At 50.0% G+C, this 19,710-nt stretch overlaps 1 protein-coding gene across 2 annotated transcripts in view; it reads right to left on the minus strand.

The window, feature by feature from the left end:
- The window catches only part of MMS19 (MMS19 cytosolic iron-sulfur assembly component), a 209,237-nt gene that overhangs the window by 58,722 nt on the left and 130,805 nt on the right, over window positions 1-19,710 (minus strand). For both annotated transcript variants that reach the window (XM_075348390.1, XM_075348389.1), the window contains exons 24-25: window positions 18,860-18,960; window positions 17,454-17,510 (exon numbers count right to left, since the gene is read on the minus strand). In XM_075348390.1, coding sequence (XP_075204505.1) covers window positions 17,454-17,510; window positions 18,860-18,960 — 158 coding nt within the window. The remainder of the gene's footprint in view (window positions 1-17,453; window positions 17,511-18,859; window positions 18,961-19,710) is intronic.

The following is a 19,710-nucleotide window of genomic DNA, read 5'->3' on the forward strand; positions in this document are numbered from 1 at the left end:
CTTTCAAACCATCCCCATTTCTCCTCCCAGTAGTTTTTTTCGTACCCTTCAATCTGCTATTATCCGATTCATATGGGGTAAAATTAAACCAAGAATCAACTTACGCACTCTTACCCTTCCAAGGGAGTGTGGAGGAGCAGGCCTTCCTAACTTCAGAGTCTACATGCAGGCTGCAGCCTTGACCCGTATATTAGACTGGCATTTCAACAGTGACTCTAAGCAATGGATACGGGTAGAGCAAGAAGGACTGGAGATTCCTCTCAAACACCTCCCGTGGATACCTCCTTCAGATCTTCCTAACGTGGGGATGCTTTCAAATTTTATCAAAGAAACGCTCAAAGTTAGTCACATAGTATCCAAAAAAATGTCGCCTTCACAGTCAGTTAGTCCCCTCGCTCCCTTATTCTACACTCCATCATTTCACCCTGGATATAAACAAAGAAGCTACTTCGGCTGGAGGGCGGAGGAAGACATCCGCTGGGGGCACATACTGATTGATGGTAAATTACCCTCATTCCAAACCTTTCGGACACTGCTTCCGTCTAGAGGTTCACAATGGTTGGAGTTTCTCCAACTACGGGCATTTGTCTCTCCGGGGAGAACAGTTGATCGAGTCCGAGGCACTTGTAGTGCCTTTGAGGAACTGTTTACTAAAAATAGCCCGCCTGAACACACAGTCTCCCTTCTGTACAATATTCTTATCAGAGTTGGGGTCTCAGGCAAACGAGGCTACCAATTGGCTTGGGAAAAGGAGCTGAAGCAACACTTCTCTCCCGATGAGTGGAAGAAATGTTTCTTATTTACTCATAAATTGTCAGTCCCATGCTCTGCAGAGGAGAAAAATTTTAAGATTTTGACACGTTGGTACCAGTTTCCGTCTAAACTACATATTATATTCCCTTCAGTATCTGCGATGTGCTGGAGATGTGGGCAAGATGTCGGTACTATGACGCATATCTGGTGGGAGTGTGATGGAATAAAACAGTTTTGGGGAAAGGTTCTTGCTAATTATCAGCTTATAACTGGGAAAGCAGTGAATAACTGCCCCAAGATAGCCCTCCTCTCTATGTTACCACACTCAATCGCTTATCATAAGAGAGACATACTCCGCTTCTGCCTGGCGGCGGCGCGCTCCGTCATACCTAGGTACTGGAAGTCCTCCACGATCCCTCCTATCTCGGAGTGGTACTCTGAAATGGCAAACATATATAGGATGGAGGAGCTCTCTGCCGACATTGCGGGCACTGGAGACAAATTTTGCAGGACCTGGGGAGAATGGATCCTATTTAAAGATTCTCCAGATTTTGTTAAACTGTTTTGATGGAGCCATAACATCTTATTAGATTGATGGAGTAAAGCTTGGTTAGGGTGAACCGGATGAGAATGTAGGATCACCTGATTCTCATACGATAGAGAGTGCCCCTCCCCCACCCTAATAAAATCAAACTACCCACCATTTCCCTTGTGTGTCTGCCTTCGTCTTCCCAGCTTACTCACGCTGCTACCTACCTCTCCCCCACTTCCCCTTCTAATTCCCTCCCTTCTCCCCCCTTTCTTTCCTTTTTTTTTTTTTTCTCTTCTTTTCTTCTTCCCTCTCTCTCTCTTCTCTTCTCCTTCCCTTTTCCTGGGTTCTCGCTGGAATCCAAGTTGAAGAGGCTTATTGAGGATTATAGATGAAAAGTGCTCACTATTCGGTCAAATCGAGATCGAGACAGATTGAAAAAACATGATTTCTTTACTATGCAATTTATAAAAAGTTTGACATGTCAGTCATTCAGTTTCACATGCTGTTTATGTATAATATGATATGTTTACAATAAAAATAGATTGAACATAAAAAGTGTAACCCCTCCCCTCTGCCTATACACCCTCCCGTGGATCACGGGCTCCTCAGTTTTGGTGCAAAAGCAGGAAGGAGAAAACTTATAAATTGGTCTAAGGTAAATTCAATCCGAAGGATGTTCGGAGAACTGAAAACCATGAACCAAAAGAACAATTCAACATGAACAACATGTGTACACAAAAGAACAACCAGCCCGAAGGGAACAGGGGCGGGTGCTGGGTCTCCCAATAGGAGCTAGAAGAAAAGGAATTTACGGTAAGTAAACAAAATTCCCTTCTTCTTTGTCGCTCCATTGGGAGACCCAGACAATTGGGACGTCCAAGAGCAGTCCCTGGGTGGGTTAAAGAATACCTCAATAAAAAGAGCCGAAAACGACCCCCTCTTACAGGTGGGCAACCGCCGCCTGAAGGACTCGCCTACCTAGACTGGCGTCTGCCGAAGCATAGGTATGCACTTGATAGTGTTTCGTGAAAGTGTGCAGACTAGACCACGTAGCTGCCTGACACACCTGCTGAGCCGTAGCCCAGTGCCGCAATGCCCAGGACGCACCCACGGCTCTGGTAGAATGGGCTTTCAGTCCTGAAGGAAGCGGAAGCCCAGAAGAACGGTAGGCTTCGAGAATCGGTTCCTTGATCCACCGAGCAAAGGTTGACTTAGAAGCCTGCGAACCCTTACGCTGGCCAGCGACAAGGACAAAAAGCGCATCTGAACGACGCAGGGGCGCCGTGCGAGACACGTAGAGCCGGAGTGCTCTCACCAGATCCAAAGAGTGCAAATCCTTTTCACATTGGTGAATTGGATTAGGGCAAAATGAAGGCAAGGAGATATCCTGATTGAGATGAAAAGGAGATACCACCTTAGGGAGAAATTCCGGGACCGGACGCAGAACCACCTTATCCTGGTGAAACACCAGGAAGGGGGCTTTGCATGACAGCGCTGCAAGCTCAGACACTCTCCGGAGTGATGTAACTGCCACTAGAAAGGCCACCTTCTGCGAAAGACGTGATAAAGAGACATCCCGCAGCGGCTCGAAAGGTGGTTTCTGAAGAGCCGTTAGCACCCTGTTAAGATCCCAGGGTTCCAGCGGACGCTTGTAAGGTGGGACTATGTGGCAAACTCCCTGCAGGAACGTGCGGACCTGCGGAAGCCTGGCTAGGCGCTTTTGAAAAAATACGGAGAGCGCCGATACTTGGCCCTTGAGAGAGCCGAGTGACAAACCCTTGTCCATTCCGGATTGAAGGAATGAAAGAAAAGTGGGTAAGGCAAACGGCCATGGAGGAAAACCGTTATCAAAGCACCAGGATAAGAAGATTTGCCAAGACCTGTAATAGATCTTGGCGGACGTTGGCTTCCTGGCCTGTCTCATGGTGGCAATGACATCCTGAGATAACCCTGAAGACGCTAGGAGCCAGGACTCAATGGCCACACAGTCAGGTTGAGGGCCACAGAATTCAGATGGAAAAACGGGCCTTGTGACAGCAAGTCTGGGCGGTCTGGAAGCGTCCACGGTTGACCCACCGTGAGATGCCACAGATCCGGGTACCACGACCGCCTCGGCCAGTCTGGAGCGACGAGAATGGCGCGACGGCAGTCGGACCTGATCTTGCGTAACACTCTGGGCAGCATCGCCAGAGGAGGAAACACATAAGGCAGTCGAAACTGCGACCAATCCTGAACTAACGCGTCCGCCGCCAGAGCTCTGTGATCCTGAGACCGTGCCATGAAAGCCGGGACTTTGTTGTTGTGCCGTGACGCCATGAGATCGACGTCCGGCGTTCCCCAGCGGCGACAGATCTCTCGAAACACTTCTGGGTGCAGAGACCATTCCCCCGCATCCATGCCCTGACGACTGAGAAAATCTGCTTCCCAGTTTTCTACGCCCGGGATGTGAACTGCGGAGATGGTGGAGGCTGTGGCTTCCACCCACTGCAGAATCCGCCGGACTTCCTGGAAGGCTTGACGACTGCGAGTGCCGCCTTGGTGGTTGATGTATGCGACGGCAGTGGCATTGTCCGACTGGATACGGATCTGCCTGCCCTCCAGCCACCGATGCAAAGCCAATAGGGCTAGATATACTGCCCTTATCTCCAGAATATTGATCTGAAGGGAAGACTCCATCGGAGTCCAGGTTCCCTGAGCCCTGTGGTGGAGAAAAACCGCTCCCCACCCTGACAGGCTCGCGTCCGTGGTGACCACAGCCCAGGTAGGGGGTAGGAAGGATTTTCCTGCAATAGAGAATTGGAAGGAGCCACCACTGAAGTGACGTCTTGGTTGCAAGGGAAAGAGAGACGTTCCTGTCGAGGGAAGCCGACCTCCTGTCCCATTTGCGGAGAATGTCCCATTGGAGTGGCCGTAGATGGAATTGCGCGAACGGCACTGCCTCCATCGCTGCCACCATATTCCCCAGGAAGTGCATGAGGCGCCTTAAGGGGTGTGACTGACTCCGAAGAAGTGATTGCACCCCTGCCTGCAGAGAAAGCTGTTTGTCCCGCGGTAGCTTGACTACCGCTGACTGTGTATGAAACTCCATCCCGAGGTAAGTCAGTGATTGGGTCGGTGTCAACTTGGATTTCGGGAAGTTAATGATCCACCCGAACTGCTGGAGAGTCGCCAGAGCGACGGTAAGGCTGTGTTGACACGCCACCCGAGAAGGGGCCCTGACTAGGAGATCGTCTAAGTAGGGAATCACCGAGTGGCCCTGAGAGTGTAGGACCGCCACGACGGATGCCATGACTTTCGTGAAAACCCGTGGGGCTGTCGCCAGGCCGAAAGGCAATGCCACGAACTGAAGGTGTTCGTCCCCGATGGCGAAACGCAAAAAGCGTTGATGTTCGGGTGCGATCGGCACGTGGAGATAAGCATCCTTGATGTCGATCGATGCTAGGAAGTCTCCTTGTGACATCGAGGCGATGACCGAGCGGAGAGATTCCATCCGAAACCGTCTGGTTCTCACATGTCTGTTGAGTAGCTTGAGGTCCAGAACGGGACGGAATGATCAGTCCTTTTTTGGCACCACGAACAAGTTGGAGTAAAAGCCGCGACCACGTTCCTGAAGGCGAACGGGGATCACAACTCCTTCTGTCTTCAGAGCGTCCACTGCCTGAAAAAGTGCGTCGGCCTGAGCGGGGGGCGGAGAGGTTCTGAAGAAACGAGCCGCAGGACGAGAGCTGAACTCTATCCTGTAACCGTGAGACAGAATGTCTCTCACCCATCGGTCTTGAACATGTGGCCACCAGGCGTCGCCAAAGCGGGAGAGCCTGCCACCGACCGAGGATGCGGCTAGGGGATGCCGAGAGTCATGAGGAGGCCGCCTTGGAGGCAGTGCCTCCTGCGGCCTTCTGGGGGCGTGATTTGGACCGCCACGCATAGGAGTTCCTCTGGCCTTTCTCCGGCCTGCTGGACGAAGAGGATTGGGGCTTGGCGGAGGGACGAAAGGACCGAAACCTCGATTGTATTTTCCGTTGCTGAGGTCTCTTAGGTTTTGACTGGGGTAAAGAGGAGTCCTTTCCCTTGGATTCCTTAATAATCTCATCCAATCGTTCGCCAAACAAGCGGTCGCCAGAAAACGGCAAACCGGTTAAGAACCTCTTGGAGGCCGAGTCTGCCTTCCATTCGCGCAGCCACATGGCCCTGCGGACTGCCACAGAGTTAGTGTATGCTACAGCTGTACGGCTAGCGGAGTCCAGGACTGCGTTCATGGCGTAGGAAGAAAAAGCTGACGCTTGAGAAGTCAAAGACGCAACTTGCGGAGCAGAATTACGTGTGACAGCATTAATCTCAGACAGACAAGCTGAGATAGCTTGGAGTGCCCACACGGCTGCAAAGGCCGGGGCAAAAGACGCGCCCGTGGCCTCATAGATGGACTTCACCAGGAGCTCTGCCTGTCAGTGGCATCCTTTAGCGATGAGCCATCTGCAACCGATACCACAGATCTAGCCGCCAATCTAGAGACTGGAGGATCCACCTTGGGACACTGAGCCCAACCCTTAACGACTTCAGAGGGGAAGGGGTAACGCGTGTCAGTGAGGCGCTTAAAAAGCGCTTGTCCGGAACCGCTCTGGGCTTCTGGACAGCGTCTCTGAAGTTAGAGTGATCGAAAAACGCACTACGTGTACGTTTGGGGAACCGAAACTGGTGTTTCTCCTGCTGAGACGCCGACTCCTCTACAGTAGGAGGCGGGGGAGAGAGATCCAACACCTGGCTGATGGACGAGATAAGATCATTCGCTAAGGCGTCCCCTTCAGGTGTATCAAGATTAAGGGCGACGTCAGGGTCAGAGCCCTGAGCTGCGACGTCCGCCTCGTCCTCCAGAGACTCCTCAAGCTGGGAACCCGAGCAGCGTGAAGAAGTCGGGGAAGATTCCCAGCGAGCCCGCTTAGCCGGTCTAGGACTGTGGTCCGGGCAGGAGTCCTCCACATGAGATCTAGGGCCCAACCTGGGAGCGCGCTGCGGCGCGGACCGAGAGGGGCCTGGAGGCGACGATCCAACAGGGGCCGGGGCCTGTGTAAGGACCGGTCTGGACTGCAAAGCTTCTAGCAGCTTGGCAGACCATTTGTCCATATACTGAGCCATGGATTGTGAAAGTGACTCAGAGAGTTTCTCAGCAATAGAGGCGAACTCTGTCCCTGCCGTCTGGATAGGGGGAGCAGGGGGGTCTACATGAGCCGAGGGGCCCACTAGTGACCGAGGCTCTGGCTGAGCAAGTGAAACAGGGGTCGAGCATTGCTCACAGTGAGGGTAGGTGGAACCCGCAGGTAACATAGCCCCACAAGAGGTACAGGCCGCAAAAAAAACCTGTGCCTTAACAGCTTTGCTCCTTGTGGACGACATGCTGTTGTCTCCTAGGAGAATGATCACTGAGGGTATATGGGCAAAAAAGGGTATACAGCCCGACCGAACAGAAATATATATATAAATACGTATCTATTCCGGCACCCTAGGGGGACCAGCACCGGGTGACCGGTGTGGCTTACCGACCGCTAACAAGCGGAGTGTGTGTCCTCCAGATTCCCTGCCTTAGGTCCCCCGGAGCTGCACAGCTGTTCACTGAGAATCATCCACCGGCAGAATGCCAAAAAAATGGCTGCCGGAGCTCTCAAGGGAGGAGTGGAGCCGTGGGCGGCGCCAGGAAAGTGCGGGAATCTGGGGTCCCCACAGTGATCAGTGAGGGGGGAGGAAACATGCAGGATGCTCCAGCCCTCACATCCGACGTCAGGTCGGCAGTCCCGCCCTTACCCCTGACAGGCAGGCCCGGGGGCGGGATTTTTGCGACTAGGCCACGATGAAGCCGGGGACTAAATTTGAGACCGCGCCCGACAAGCAGGCACGGTCGGCGCGGAAGTCCGCCGGCCTTCTCAATTCAGCAGCTGCCGCAGCGTCCGGGAAGAAGGTGCGCTCCCTGCACAGTCCCCAATGGGGACACAGAGTACCTTTGAGTTGCAGGGCCCGGTCCCTGAGGTTGAATAGACTCCGGTCCGGCAGATTCCCACAGGGGCTGCGGATGGAGCACGGTCCCAGTAAATGGATGACCGCTCAGGATCCCACTTCTCCCAGAGCCGCTAAGGGATGGTGAAGGAGACGGCATTAGGCTCCGGCCTTTGTACCCGCAATGGGTACCTCAACCTTAACAACACCGCCGACGTAGTGGGGTGAGAAGGGAACATGACGGGGGCCCCGTGGGGACCCTCTTTTCTTCCAACCGACATAACTAATATGAGAATGCATGAGTGGATGTGTGCCTCCTTCCACACAAAGCATAAAACTGATGTGTGCCTCCTTCCACACAAAGCATAAAACTGAGGAGCCCGTGATCCACGGGAGGGTGTATAGGCAGAGGGGAGGGGTTACACTTTTTAAAGTGTAATACTTTGTGTGGCCTCCGGAGGCAGAAGCTATACACCCAATTGTCTGGGTCTCCCAATGGGGCGACAAAGAAATATCTGGTTGAGGTTGTCCCAGAGAGATAGGGACCAATTGGAGGCTCCACTAACCATGGAAGATTGCAGGAGGCCGTGATATCGATGGCGAATCCTAATGCTCCTGGATTTGATGGTTTGCCCGCTGAATTATAGAAAGTATTTGGAGAGGTGTTCCATCATGCCATTGAGGTTAGACAACTGCCCGAATCTATGTCTGAAGACATTGTAGTTATTTTGAAATCAGGAGAAGATCCATTGCTTCCAGGTTCCTACAAGCCTATCTTACTCCTACCAACTGATCTTAAAATATTGGTAAAGGTCCTGGCTTTACGTCTTTCACGGGGGTATTCTTTCTCCTATTCGCCCTGTCCGGACTAGGTTTATGCCACTTTAATCAATTTACAGTGTCTATATTTGAGTTTGCAGGATCCTGTTGATCATGAGCAGAGGATATTTTGTTCCATGGATGGTGACAAGGCTTTTGATAGTACTGACTGGAAATTCTTGTGGGCGGTCTTGGTTAAAATGGGGTTTGGGGAAACATTTATTTTTTTCAGTGTGATTAGTGTATCAAGAAGCCAGTGCGTGGATAGGGATTAACAGAGTCCTTTCACAGACAATCGCATTTGGGCGTCCCTGATCTCTGCAATTGTCATAAAACCTTTGGTGTCTTGTATTCGTGCACACAGAGCTATGCGAGGTATCAGACGAGGGATGAATAAAGCAAAATTGGCCCTAAATGCTGATGATAGGCTTTTATTACTGGCAGACCCAAGCCCCTCTTTAATAAATACTATGGAGAATATCAAGAGACATGGGACATTTTGGGGTTTGACTATAAATTGGGATACTCAGACGTATTCGCAAAGCAAACAGATATTGTGCAATTTTCTTAAAGTTTACTCTTAATGGAAGCTTTGGAGGCAGACAGATCAAATTCAATGCTCAACAGTTTCCTACAATATGTATGATACATAAACTTTGGTGGAAATGTAGAAAGGTCCTTGGTGTAGATACACAGGGCACCTCTGTTTTTGTATACTATCAGGCTTCATGAGTACCTCTTGTGTCAACAATGTAAAATACATAATGTGGATTTGCTCAACATGATGTGGTCTTGGTCCTATTTGGAAAGCTTTTGGACGGGTGTGGTTACGCTGATAAACAGAATCTATACTAAGAATGTAGATCTTTCTCCTTTTGTATGTGTCTAGGGATTTGTTGAAGACCAACATGCTTCTGAATCACATAAACCAGTAGTAGTGGCATTATAGTAGATAGGGACCCAAAATGTAGAGATACGCCTTGACGTTGGCTGTTGGGCAGATATACAAATGACCTTCTTTATATGCTAAGTATCTCAATTTTTATATGTATTTTCATATTCATGCATGTTCATGTGAAGGTAGGGCTATAGGTTGTTTGTTCAGATGTAATAAGATTATCTCTGTATGTAAATAATCAAAATATAGATGTTGTTGCATAATTAGCTGTGTGTCTATATGACAAATCGCACAGACGCCATAATATGATTCTAAGCTGTATGTTCAGGAGGGGGTAATGAAGCTAGAATGAACAATGAAGGCTTTCATAATAAGTGAAAGTCTTATCAGTGGTTTCACACAAAGAAGGAATGTGTTATCTGTAGGATGAAATGTGTGTTTCTATGTTCCAACGCACCTCCCTGAACTCCCCCAAACCTCCCTATACGGCTTCGATGTATGATAAAAGACAGATTGTGATACTTTGTATACCGTATTTTTCGGACTATAAGACGCACCTGACCATAAGACGTACCCTGGTTTTAGAGCAGGAAAATAGGAAAATAAAATTTTAAGCAAAAAATGGAGTCATGACACACTGTTATGGGGCGAGGATCTGCTGCTGACACTGTTATGGGGGTAATGTCCCCAAAATCTCTACTAAGATACCCCATCCTGGTAATGATCCTCATGCCTTGTATATACAGTATATACCCCCAACCTGCTCATATACCCCCATCCTGCTATATACCCCCATCCTGCTCATAATATACCCCCATCCTGCTCATAATATACCCCCATCCTGCTCATAATATACCCCCATCCTGCTAATAACATACCCCCATCCTGCTAATAATATACCCCCATCCTGCTCATATACCCCCATTTTGCTCATAATATACCCCCATTCTGCTCATAATATACCCCCATCCTGCTCATAATATACCCCCCATTCTGCTCATAATATAGCCCCCATTCTGCTCATAATATAGCCCCCATTCTGCTCATAATATACCCCCATTCTGCTCATAATATACCCCCATCGTGCTATACACCCCATCCTGCTATACACCCCCATGCTGGTATACGGCCCGCATCCTGTGGCACATAAAAAAAATAAACGTTCATACTCACCTTACCTCACCCCCTGCAGCACCGCTCCTCCTCCCGTCTGTGTCAGCGGCAGCGCCGCTGAGTGGAGCCGTCCCCGTTCCCCTGCAGTACCGCAATCCCCTCCTGGCTGCCGGTGGCCGCTGAGTGGAGCCGTTCCCGTTCCCCCGCAGTACCGCGATCTCCTGGCTGCCGGCGACCGCTGAGTAGAGCCGTCCCCGTTCCCCTGCAGCACCGATGTCCTCCTGGCTGCCAACGGCTGCGTGTGGACATGTGCACACAGCGATGACGTCATCGCTGTGCGACCCGCTAGTCTCCACACTCAGCGGCCGCCGCTGGCACAGGAGTACATCGCGGTGCTGCAGGGGAACGGGGACGGCTCTACTCAGCGGCTGCCGGCAGCCAGGAGATCGCGGTACTGCAGGGGAACGGTGACGGGTGAGTGTACTGATTCAGTGCACCCCACGCTGATGATGATGCACGGGGGGCAGTGAATACAGCCGCACATGATCACTCCAGGCTGTAGTTGCCAGGGGTGATCATGTGGGACGGCTGTTTATCCCTCGCCCATCATCCCGCCCACCTGTCAGCGCTGAGAGATGATGGGCGGGATGATGGGCGTGCATATTAAATGAGCGGGTCCACGTGGTCAGGGCAGGCGCTGCTGCAGCCTGCTCATGCCCCTGATGACCCGCTCCACCGTAGCACCCTCATTCCCCGCAGCCACATTTAGACCATAAGACGCACCCCCCACCTTCCCCCAACATTTGGGGGAAAAGAAGGGAATTTTGTTTACTTACCGTAAATTCCTTTTCTTCTAGCTCCAATTGGGAGACCCAGACAATTGGGGTGTATAGCTATGCCTCCGGAGGCCACACAAAGTATTACACTAAAAATGTAAAGCCCCTCCCCTTCAGCCTATACACCCCCCGTACTGCTACGGGCTCATCAGTTTTGGTGCAAAAGCCAGAAGGAGGAAAAAATTATAAACTGGTTTAAAGTAAATTCAATCCGAAGGAATATCGGAGAACTGAAACCATTTAACATGAACAACATGTGTATACAAAAAACAGGGGCGGGTGCTGGGTCTCCCAATTGGAGCTAGAAGAAAAGGAATTTACGGTAAGTAAACAAAATTCCCTTCTTCTTTGTCGCTCCTAATTGGGAGACCCAGACAATTGGGACGTCCAAAAGCAGTCCCTGGGTGGGTAAATAATACCTCATAATAGAGCCGTAACGGCTCCGTCCTACAGGTGGGCAACTGCCGCCTGAAGGACTCGCCTACCTAGGCTGGCATCTGCCGAAGCATAGGTATGCATCTGATAGTGTTTCGTGAAAGTGTGCAGGCTCGACCAGGTAGCTGCCTGACACATCTGCTGAGCCGTAGCCTGGTGTCGCAAGGCCCAGGACGCTCCCACGGCCCTGGTAGAATGGGCCTTCAGTCCTGAGGGAACCGGAAGCCCCGAGGAACGGTAAGCTTCGAGAATTGGTTCCTAGATCCACCGAGCCAGGGTTGATTTGGAAGCTTGTGTCCCTTTACGCTGGCCAGCAACAAGGACAAAGAGTGCATCGGAGCGGCGCAGGGGCGCCGTACGAGAAATGTAGAGTCTGAGTGCTCTCACCAGATCTAACAAGTGCAAATCCTTTTCACATTGGTGAACTGGATGAGGACAAAACGAGGGTAAGGAGATGTCCTGATTGAGATGAAAAGTGGGCAAGGCAAATGGCCAGGGAGAAAACGCCTGAGCAGAGCACCACGACAGGAATATTTTCCACGTCCTGTGGTAGATCTTGGCGGACGTTGGTTTCCTAGCCTGTCTCATAGTGGCAATGACCTCTTGAGATAATCCTGAAGACGCTAGGATCCAGGACTCAATGGCCACACAGTCAGGTTGAGGGCCGCAGAATTCAGATGGAAAAACGGCCCTTGAGACAGCAAATCTGGTCGGTCTGGCAGTGCCCACGGTTGGCCGACCGTGAGATGCCACAGATCCGGGTACCACGACCTCCTCGGCCAGTCTGGAGCGACGAGGATGGCGCGGCGGCAGTCGGCCCTTATCTTGCGTAACACTCTGGGCAACAGAGCCAGAGGAAGAAACACATAAGGAAGCTGAAACTGCGACCAATCCTGAACTAAGGCGTCTGCCGCCAGAGCTCTGTGATCTTGAGATCGAGCCATGAATGTTGGGACCTTGTTGTTTGCTTCCCAGTTTTCTACGCCCGGGATGTGAACTGCGGATATGGTGGATGCTGTGGCTTCCACCCACAGCAGAATCCTCAGGACTTCCTGGAAGGCTTGCCGACTGCGTGTCCCACCTTGGTGGTTGATGTAAGCCACCGCTGTGGAGTTGTCCGACTGAATTCGGATCTGCTTGCCTTCCAGCCACTGCTGGAACGCTTTTAGGGCAAGATACACTGCCCTGATCTCCAGAACATTGATCTGAAGTGAGGACTCTTGCTGAGTCCACGTACCCTGAGCCCTGTGGTGGAGAAAAACTGCTCCCCACCCTGACAGGCTCGCGTCCATCGTGACCACCGCCCAGGATGGGGGTAGGAAGGATTTCCCTTTCGATAATGAGGTGGGAAGAAGCCACCACCGAAGGGAAGCTTTGGTTGCTTGAGAGAAGGAGACGTTCCTGTCTAGGGACGTCGGCCTCCTGTCCCACTTGCGTAGGATGTCCCATTGAAGAGGACGCAGGTGAAACTGCGCGAAAGGGACTGCTTCCATTGCTGCCACCATCTTCCCCAGGAAGTGCATGAGGTGCCTCAAGGGGTGTGTGACCGACCTTGAAGGAGAGATTGTACCCCTGTGTGTAGTGAACGCTGTTTGTCCAGCGGAAGCTTCACTATCGCTGGAAGAGTATGAAACTCCATGCCAAGATATGTCAGTGATTGGACCGGTGTCAGCTTTGGAAAATTGATGATCCACCCGAAACTCTGGAGAATCTCCAGAGTAACGTTGAGGCTGTGTTGGCATGCCTCTTGAGAGGGTGCCTTGACCAGCAGATCGTCTAAGTAAGGTATCACTGAGTGACCCTGAGAGTGGAGGACCGCAACTACTGTAGCCATGACCTTGGTGAAAACCCTTGGGGCTGTCGCCAGGCCGAACGGCAGTGCCGCGAACTGAAGGTGTTCGTCTCCTATGGCGAAGCGCAAGAAGCGCTGATGCTCTGGAGCAATTGGTACGTGGAGATAAGCATCCTTGATATCGATCGATGCTAGGAAATCTCCTTGGGACATTGAGGCGATGACGGAGCGGAGGGATTCCATCCGGAACCGCCTGGTCCTTACGTGTTTGTTGAGCAGTTTTAGGTCCAAAACAGGATGGAAAGACCCGTCCTTCTTTGGAACCACAAACAGGGAGTAGAAACCGTGACCCTGTTGCTGAAGAGGAACCGGGACCACCACTCCTTCTGCCTTCAGAATGCCCACCGCCTGCAGAAGAGCCTCGGCTCGCTCGGGAGGCGGAGATGTTCTGAAGAATCGAGTCGGAGGACGAGAGCTGAACTCTATCCTGTAACCGTGAGACAAAATGTCTCTCACCCAACGGTCTTTTACTTGTGGCAGCCAGGTGTCGCAAAAGCGGGAGAGCCTGCCACCGACCGAGGATGCGGTGTGAGGAGGCCGTAAGTCATGAGGAAGCCGCCTTGGTAGCGGCACCTCCGGCGGTCTTTTTAGGGCGTTGATTTAGACCGCCATGCGTCGGCGTTCCTCTGATCCTTCTGAGGCCTTTTGGACGAGGAGAATTGTGACCTGCCCGCACCCCGAAAGGACCGAAACCTCGACTGTCCCCTCCTCTGTTGGGGTGTTTTTGGTTTGGCCTGGGGTAAGGATGTTTCCTTTCCCTTGGATTGTTTGATGATTTCATCCAATCTCTCACCAAACAAACGGTCGCCAGAAACTGGCAATCCAGTTAAGCACTTTTTGGAAGCCGAATCTGCCTTCCATTCCCGCAGCCACAAGGCCCTGCGTATTACCACCGAATTGGCGGCTGCAACCGCCGTACGGGTCGCAGAGTCCAGGACAGCATTAATAGCGTAGGACGCAAATGCCGACGTTTAAGAGGTTATGGACGCCACCTGCGGCGCAGACGTACGTGAGTGCGTCAATTTGCGCCTGACCAGCTGAGATAGCTTGGAGTGCCCATACGGCTGCGAATGCTGGAGCAAAAGACGCGCCGATAGCTTCATAGATGGATTTCAACCAGAGCTCCATCTGTCTGTCAGTGGCATTCTTGAGTGAAGCTCCATCTTCCACTGCAACTATGGATCTAGCCGCCAGTCTGGAGATTGGAGGATCCACCTTGGGACACTGAGTCCAGCCCTTGACCACGTCAGGGGGAAAAGGGTAACGTGTATCCTTAAGGCGCTTGGAAAAACGCTTATCTGGATAAGCTCGGTGTTTCTGGACTGCCTCTCTGAAGTCAGAGTGGTCCAGAAACATACTCTTTGTACGCTTGGGAAAACTGAAACGGAATTTCTCCTGCTGAGAAGCTGACTCCTCCACTGGAGGAGCTGAGGGAGAAATATTCAACATTTCATTGATGGACGCAATAAGATCATTCACTATGGCGTCCCCATCAGGAGTATCAAGGTTGAGAGCGGCTTCAGGATCAGAATCCTGATCAGCTACCTCCGCTTCATCATACAGAGAGTCCTCCCGCTGAGACCCTGAACATTGTGATGATGTCGAGGGGAATTCATAGCGAGCTCGCTTAGTCGGTCTGGGGCTGCGGTCCGTGTCAGAGACCTCACCCTGGGATCCATGAGACACCCCGGGAAGACATTGCTGTTCCAACTAAGGGGAACCAGGGGACAATGATACCACAGTGCCCCTGGCTTGAGATGCCGGCCTGGACTGCAAGGCTTCTAATATCTTAGCCATAGTCTCAGAAAGTCTTTCAGTAAAAACTGCAAACTCCGTCCCTGTCACCTGGACAGTGTTAACAGGTGGTTCTCCCTGGGCCACCCCTAGCAGAGGCTCCGGCTGAGAAAGTGCCACAGGGGCCGAGCATTGCACACAATGAGGGTCAGTGGAACCTGCCGGCAGTATAGCCGTACATGCTGCACAGGCAGCATAGTAAGTCTGTGCCATGGCACCCTTGCTATTTGTGGACGACATGCTGTTGTCTCCTCTGAGCAATACAGGAGGGTAAATAGCCACAAATCAACAGTGCACCCTACAGTGTAAAGTATAGACTATAATCATATAAACTATAAATACACTTCTGCACTAGTGGGGCCAGCACCACAGGTGCTGCTTACCGCCTGCGCAAAGCGTTTGTGTGGGCACCAGAATTCCTGCCTGGGTCTCTTTGAGCTTGTCTCTCCTCTCCAGCGTTAGCAGAGCTGAGAGGAATGGCTGCCAGCGTCCTGGGGAGAGGAGGGAGCCGTGGGCGTGACCCAGAAAAGTGCGGGAACTGGTGCCCCACTGTGCAGAGTGACTATAGTTATAAGCGCGGCCGCCGTATAAGCGCGGTCGGCGCGGAAGTCCCCGGCGCACTAACAGTCCCAGCCGCGCCGCAGTGATAACCATGGCAGCGGCGGTCAGCGTGGCAGTCCCCCTACACAAATACACTCAGCGACGCTGAAGTGTATAGTGGCACAAATGCAGCCAGCGCTGCTGTCCCCGGTGCACTAGCACACCCAGCAATGCTGGAGTGTTGCTGTGCGCGGTCCCCACGGGGACACAGAGTACCTCCAAGTAGCAGGGCCATGTCCCTGAACGATACTCGGCTCCTATCCAGCAGGGTCCTCAGGAGCTGTGGATGGAGCACGGTCTCCTGTGCCTGGAGACCGATGGGATCCCACTTCACCCAGAGCCCTAATTGAGGGATGGGGAAGGAAAGCAGCATGTGGGCTCCAGCCTCCGTACCCGCAATGGATACCTCAACCTTAACAACACCGCCGACAAGAGTGGGGTGAGAAGGGAGCATGCTGGGGGCCCTGTTATGGGCCCTCTTTTCTTCCATCCGAGATAGTCAGCAGCTGCTGCTGACTAAGCTGTGGAGCTATGCGTGGATGTCTGACCTCCTTCGCACAAAGCATAAAAACTGATGAGCCCGTAGCAGTACGGGGGGTGTATAGGCTGAAGGGGAGGGGCTTTTCAACTTTTAGTGTAATACTTTGTGTGGCCTCCGGAGGCATAGCTATACACCCCAATTGTCTGGGTCTCCCAATTAGGAGCGACAAAGAAAAAGTGCGTCTTATGGTCCGAAAAATACGTTATGTTTGAAGGTTGAAATGTTATACTAATATCTGATCTATTCATTACACGAGTCAGTTGCCTAAACTGGCTCAAACAGTGAACACGTCTCGTGATCATTGTCTGAGTTATTTAATATATCTGTACAGATAGCTAATTTGGCCCTGTCCTCTGGATTTGCCCTGAACAAAGACTCCATTAGCAGTCTTACCTAAATTTCTCCCTTGACATTCATATTCCTATATGTATTGTTAACAAATCTTAACATTTCAGAGTGTAACTGTCTTTATTTGCTATATCATGTTCAGTATGCACCTATTCACACTTGCGTGTTAGGAAAGTGCCATCAGTCTTTTTACTGAGCAGCAACAGGTATGTTATATAGGTCTCAAAAGCGTACTGCACAACATTGGATTCGGGAACTTCAACCTACCAAAGCAGAATCTGTAGACAAAGACAACTGGCTTTTCTTCAAATGGAGAAAGATATTCATCAATTCATTCAAGTGACATAAAATTGGTAAATACAAGGCCCTATGGACTCAATGAGTTGGGGTCTGCCCCCTTCCATCTGTTTAGAGATCGTATACTGTTTTATTAAGATCCCCTCTTTAATCTTGGCAGAGAACGTCCATCTCTGCCCTTAGACGAGTCAATATTTTAATAATTATAAGATTGTTTTCTCAGAAGTGGTGAAACCTTTTCTTGTGCCATTAAAACTCAACAAAAATATTTAAAAAAAAAGCAAAAAGAATTTTTTCTTTGTGTAAAATTCATGAATCATGTGCGCCACTTTGAAGAATTTGTGACTCACAAAAAAGAAACAAAAAAAAAAAAAAAAAAAACAAAAACACCACAAATGGTGAATTGGGCCAAAAAGTATTTTCAGGTTTTCCTGTTATAATGAATGCAGCTCTTATGGGCATAGAGAAAACAATCGATATGCACAGATTTAAGGTAAAGGACGAAGTGGTAAATCCCCCAGTAGAGAACAGAAGACCTGTCATTTCTAGTTTAGGAGGAGACCCGGCACATGATCGTCCTAGGAGTGGTTTCAAAAATGGCCTAAAGCCGATTATAAAGCAGGATTATAGGAGGGTATCTGCGCCTTATTTACCTTATTAGTAAGTTGCCCGTTCATGGGATGGTACCGTAGTATCAAAGATTTTGTTACCTGGAAAAAAACAAGATCAGTCATCGGTTACAGGGTCTGTACGGGGGTCTTCTCACAATTCATTTAAGGGCTGCGACAATCAGAAAATGACCTATTGTATAAATAAGACCGTTTTTAATATAACCTGTGTTCGCTTGTGCTATATACAGCTGTATATAGTGAAAATCAGATTCTCCTTTGGAGCCCGGCCACAGGCAGGTTTCAGAGGAGCACTGCTATGCCTGCTATCTTCAGCAGACCCCCGGCTGCAACACATGGGCGACCTGAGATCCAACCGCAATTGTTAGCGGTAGGTCCTAGCTGTAATACACCACCATTACCTGCAGAGTATGGGGCAAGCTCACCCCATGAGCCAGTTCCTTACACCTAATTCCGACATGCGCCGTATATGTATAGCGGATGTCGTGAAGAAGTTAGGTGTTGAGATGAGACTACAAAGGGTCTCTTAAGGTCTAATTGCCGATTTCAAATTATCTAGAATGTCGTGTGTGCACACGAGGAACATATTAATTGATTAGATCAATTACGACTCTCTCTCTCACAACTGGCGCAAACAACTCAATTCTTTATTTCCAGACAAAGCCTTTATAGGACTAGGAAGTAAAGGGTGTAGACAAAAATATAGTATAATCAAGTATCGCAGGTCGGGCTCAGGACGTATAGGAATTTGCATAGTCTCTGCTGGATTGGTCAGTCCAAACTCCATCTGTCTTCCATATGGTATTCATTAGTTGGGCGTTGGACAGGATGCAGCAGACATATTTAAGTTACAATATATATATATATATATATATATATATATATATATATATATATATATATATATATATATATATATATATATATGTGTGTGTGCTAGTAAAAAAACAAAAGCCTTGTGGTAGGCTACATCAACTAAACTATATACCAGAGTTTATAAACTGGCTGAATTAAGTATTTTAGGTTACTCAATTCTTACCCCTAACATGGGTTGTGCCAAATATCTAAGTTATAGACTAAATAGGAAATAACTTACTAATTGGTAAGCATCCAACCACAGAGTCCCTCACAGATCCTGAGATTGGGGCTGAGTGGAGGTCAACAAAGCTCATCTCCGCCCCATTCATTGTCTATGGTATATGCAGAGACAGCCAAGGACTTTGATTTCTGACAGTTCTATAAAGAATGAATGGAGCAGAGAGGACTATGCGCAGCCTCCACTCAATTGAGACCCCCTTTCCTGGGATCGGTGGGGCTCCCATCAATCAATACGTTGGCAAGTAGTAGCTCTAGGAAAATGTATATGAACGCCAGTGTAAGCAATGGCTGAATGTCTCAACAGTCAGAGCAGCGCTGGTCTTCAGCCTCACCCAAGCCAGGAGCGTCACTGCTGGAGTTCTTCTGCTTTCGTCCTCCAGCCCCGACTCCACCTTTTCCGACGCACTCTGAAGTATTTTATCGAGCTGCTCCCCTAAAGTAGAAAATCCACAAATTAAACATTTTGCACCGGCATGCTATTTTACCTTCTAAACTAATGATCTGACCCCATCAACTAGTTAAAAGGGTTGTCTCAGTTAAAAAAAAAACAAAACCAAAAAACAAAAATAAAACAAAACACTTTATTAATCCTCTGAGAGGGAGGGTCCCCTTTTAATATCGCCACCTCCTCGGAGTGCACAGCTATTACAAGTGCTCGTTTGTTGTGTCCTGCATTGAGGGTTAATGAGCAGTGTAAAAGGCCCACCCTGTCCCTGTGAGCTGAAGGGACACTGGACTCTTCGGGTACGTGCCCTGATCAGTGCTCACAGCATTTTGGACGCAGCATACTTCAGCTGCGTCCAAAACGTTGCATAGTACAGTACAAGCACAGTGGATAGGACTTCTAGAAATCCCCTGTCCACTGCGCATGTGCGGCCCACAGCATAAACAGACCTGTGCTGTGCACAGCGCAACATCATGTATGCATCGCACTGCAGCAAAGATATCCATCTGAGCCAACCAATCAGAAAAGGTGCCAGAAATGCACGTTTGCACGGCTCTGCGCTGGCGGCCACAGTCCTGCAAATCTTTTTGTTCAATGTTAGCAACGTATCCCATCATTTTATGAAGCATTGATCAGCAATTTACAGCAAGGGAGAATCTGATTGTGATCCCATAAACAGAACGGATATAGTTCAGTCCTTTAATCCAGCATCTTATAGTACAGAAGCCGAAGATGAAG

This window comes from Anomaloglossus baeobatrachus, chromosome 5 (assembly GCF_048569485.1).
Source record: "Anomaloglossus baeobatrachus isolate aAnoBae1 chromosome 5, aAnoBae1.hap1, whole genome shotgun sequence".
Taxonomy (NCBI): Eukaryota; Metazoa; Chordata; class Amphibia; order Anura; family Aromobatidae; genus Anomaloglossus; species Anomaloglossus baeobatrachus.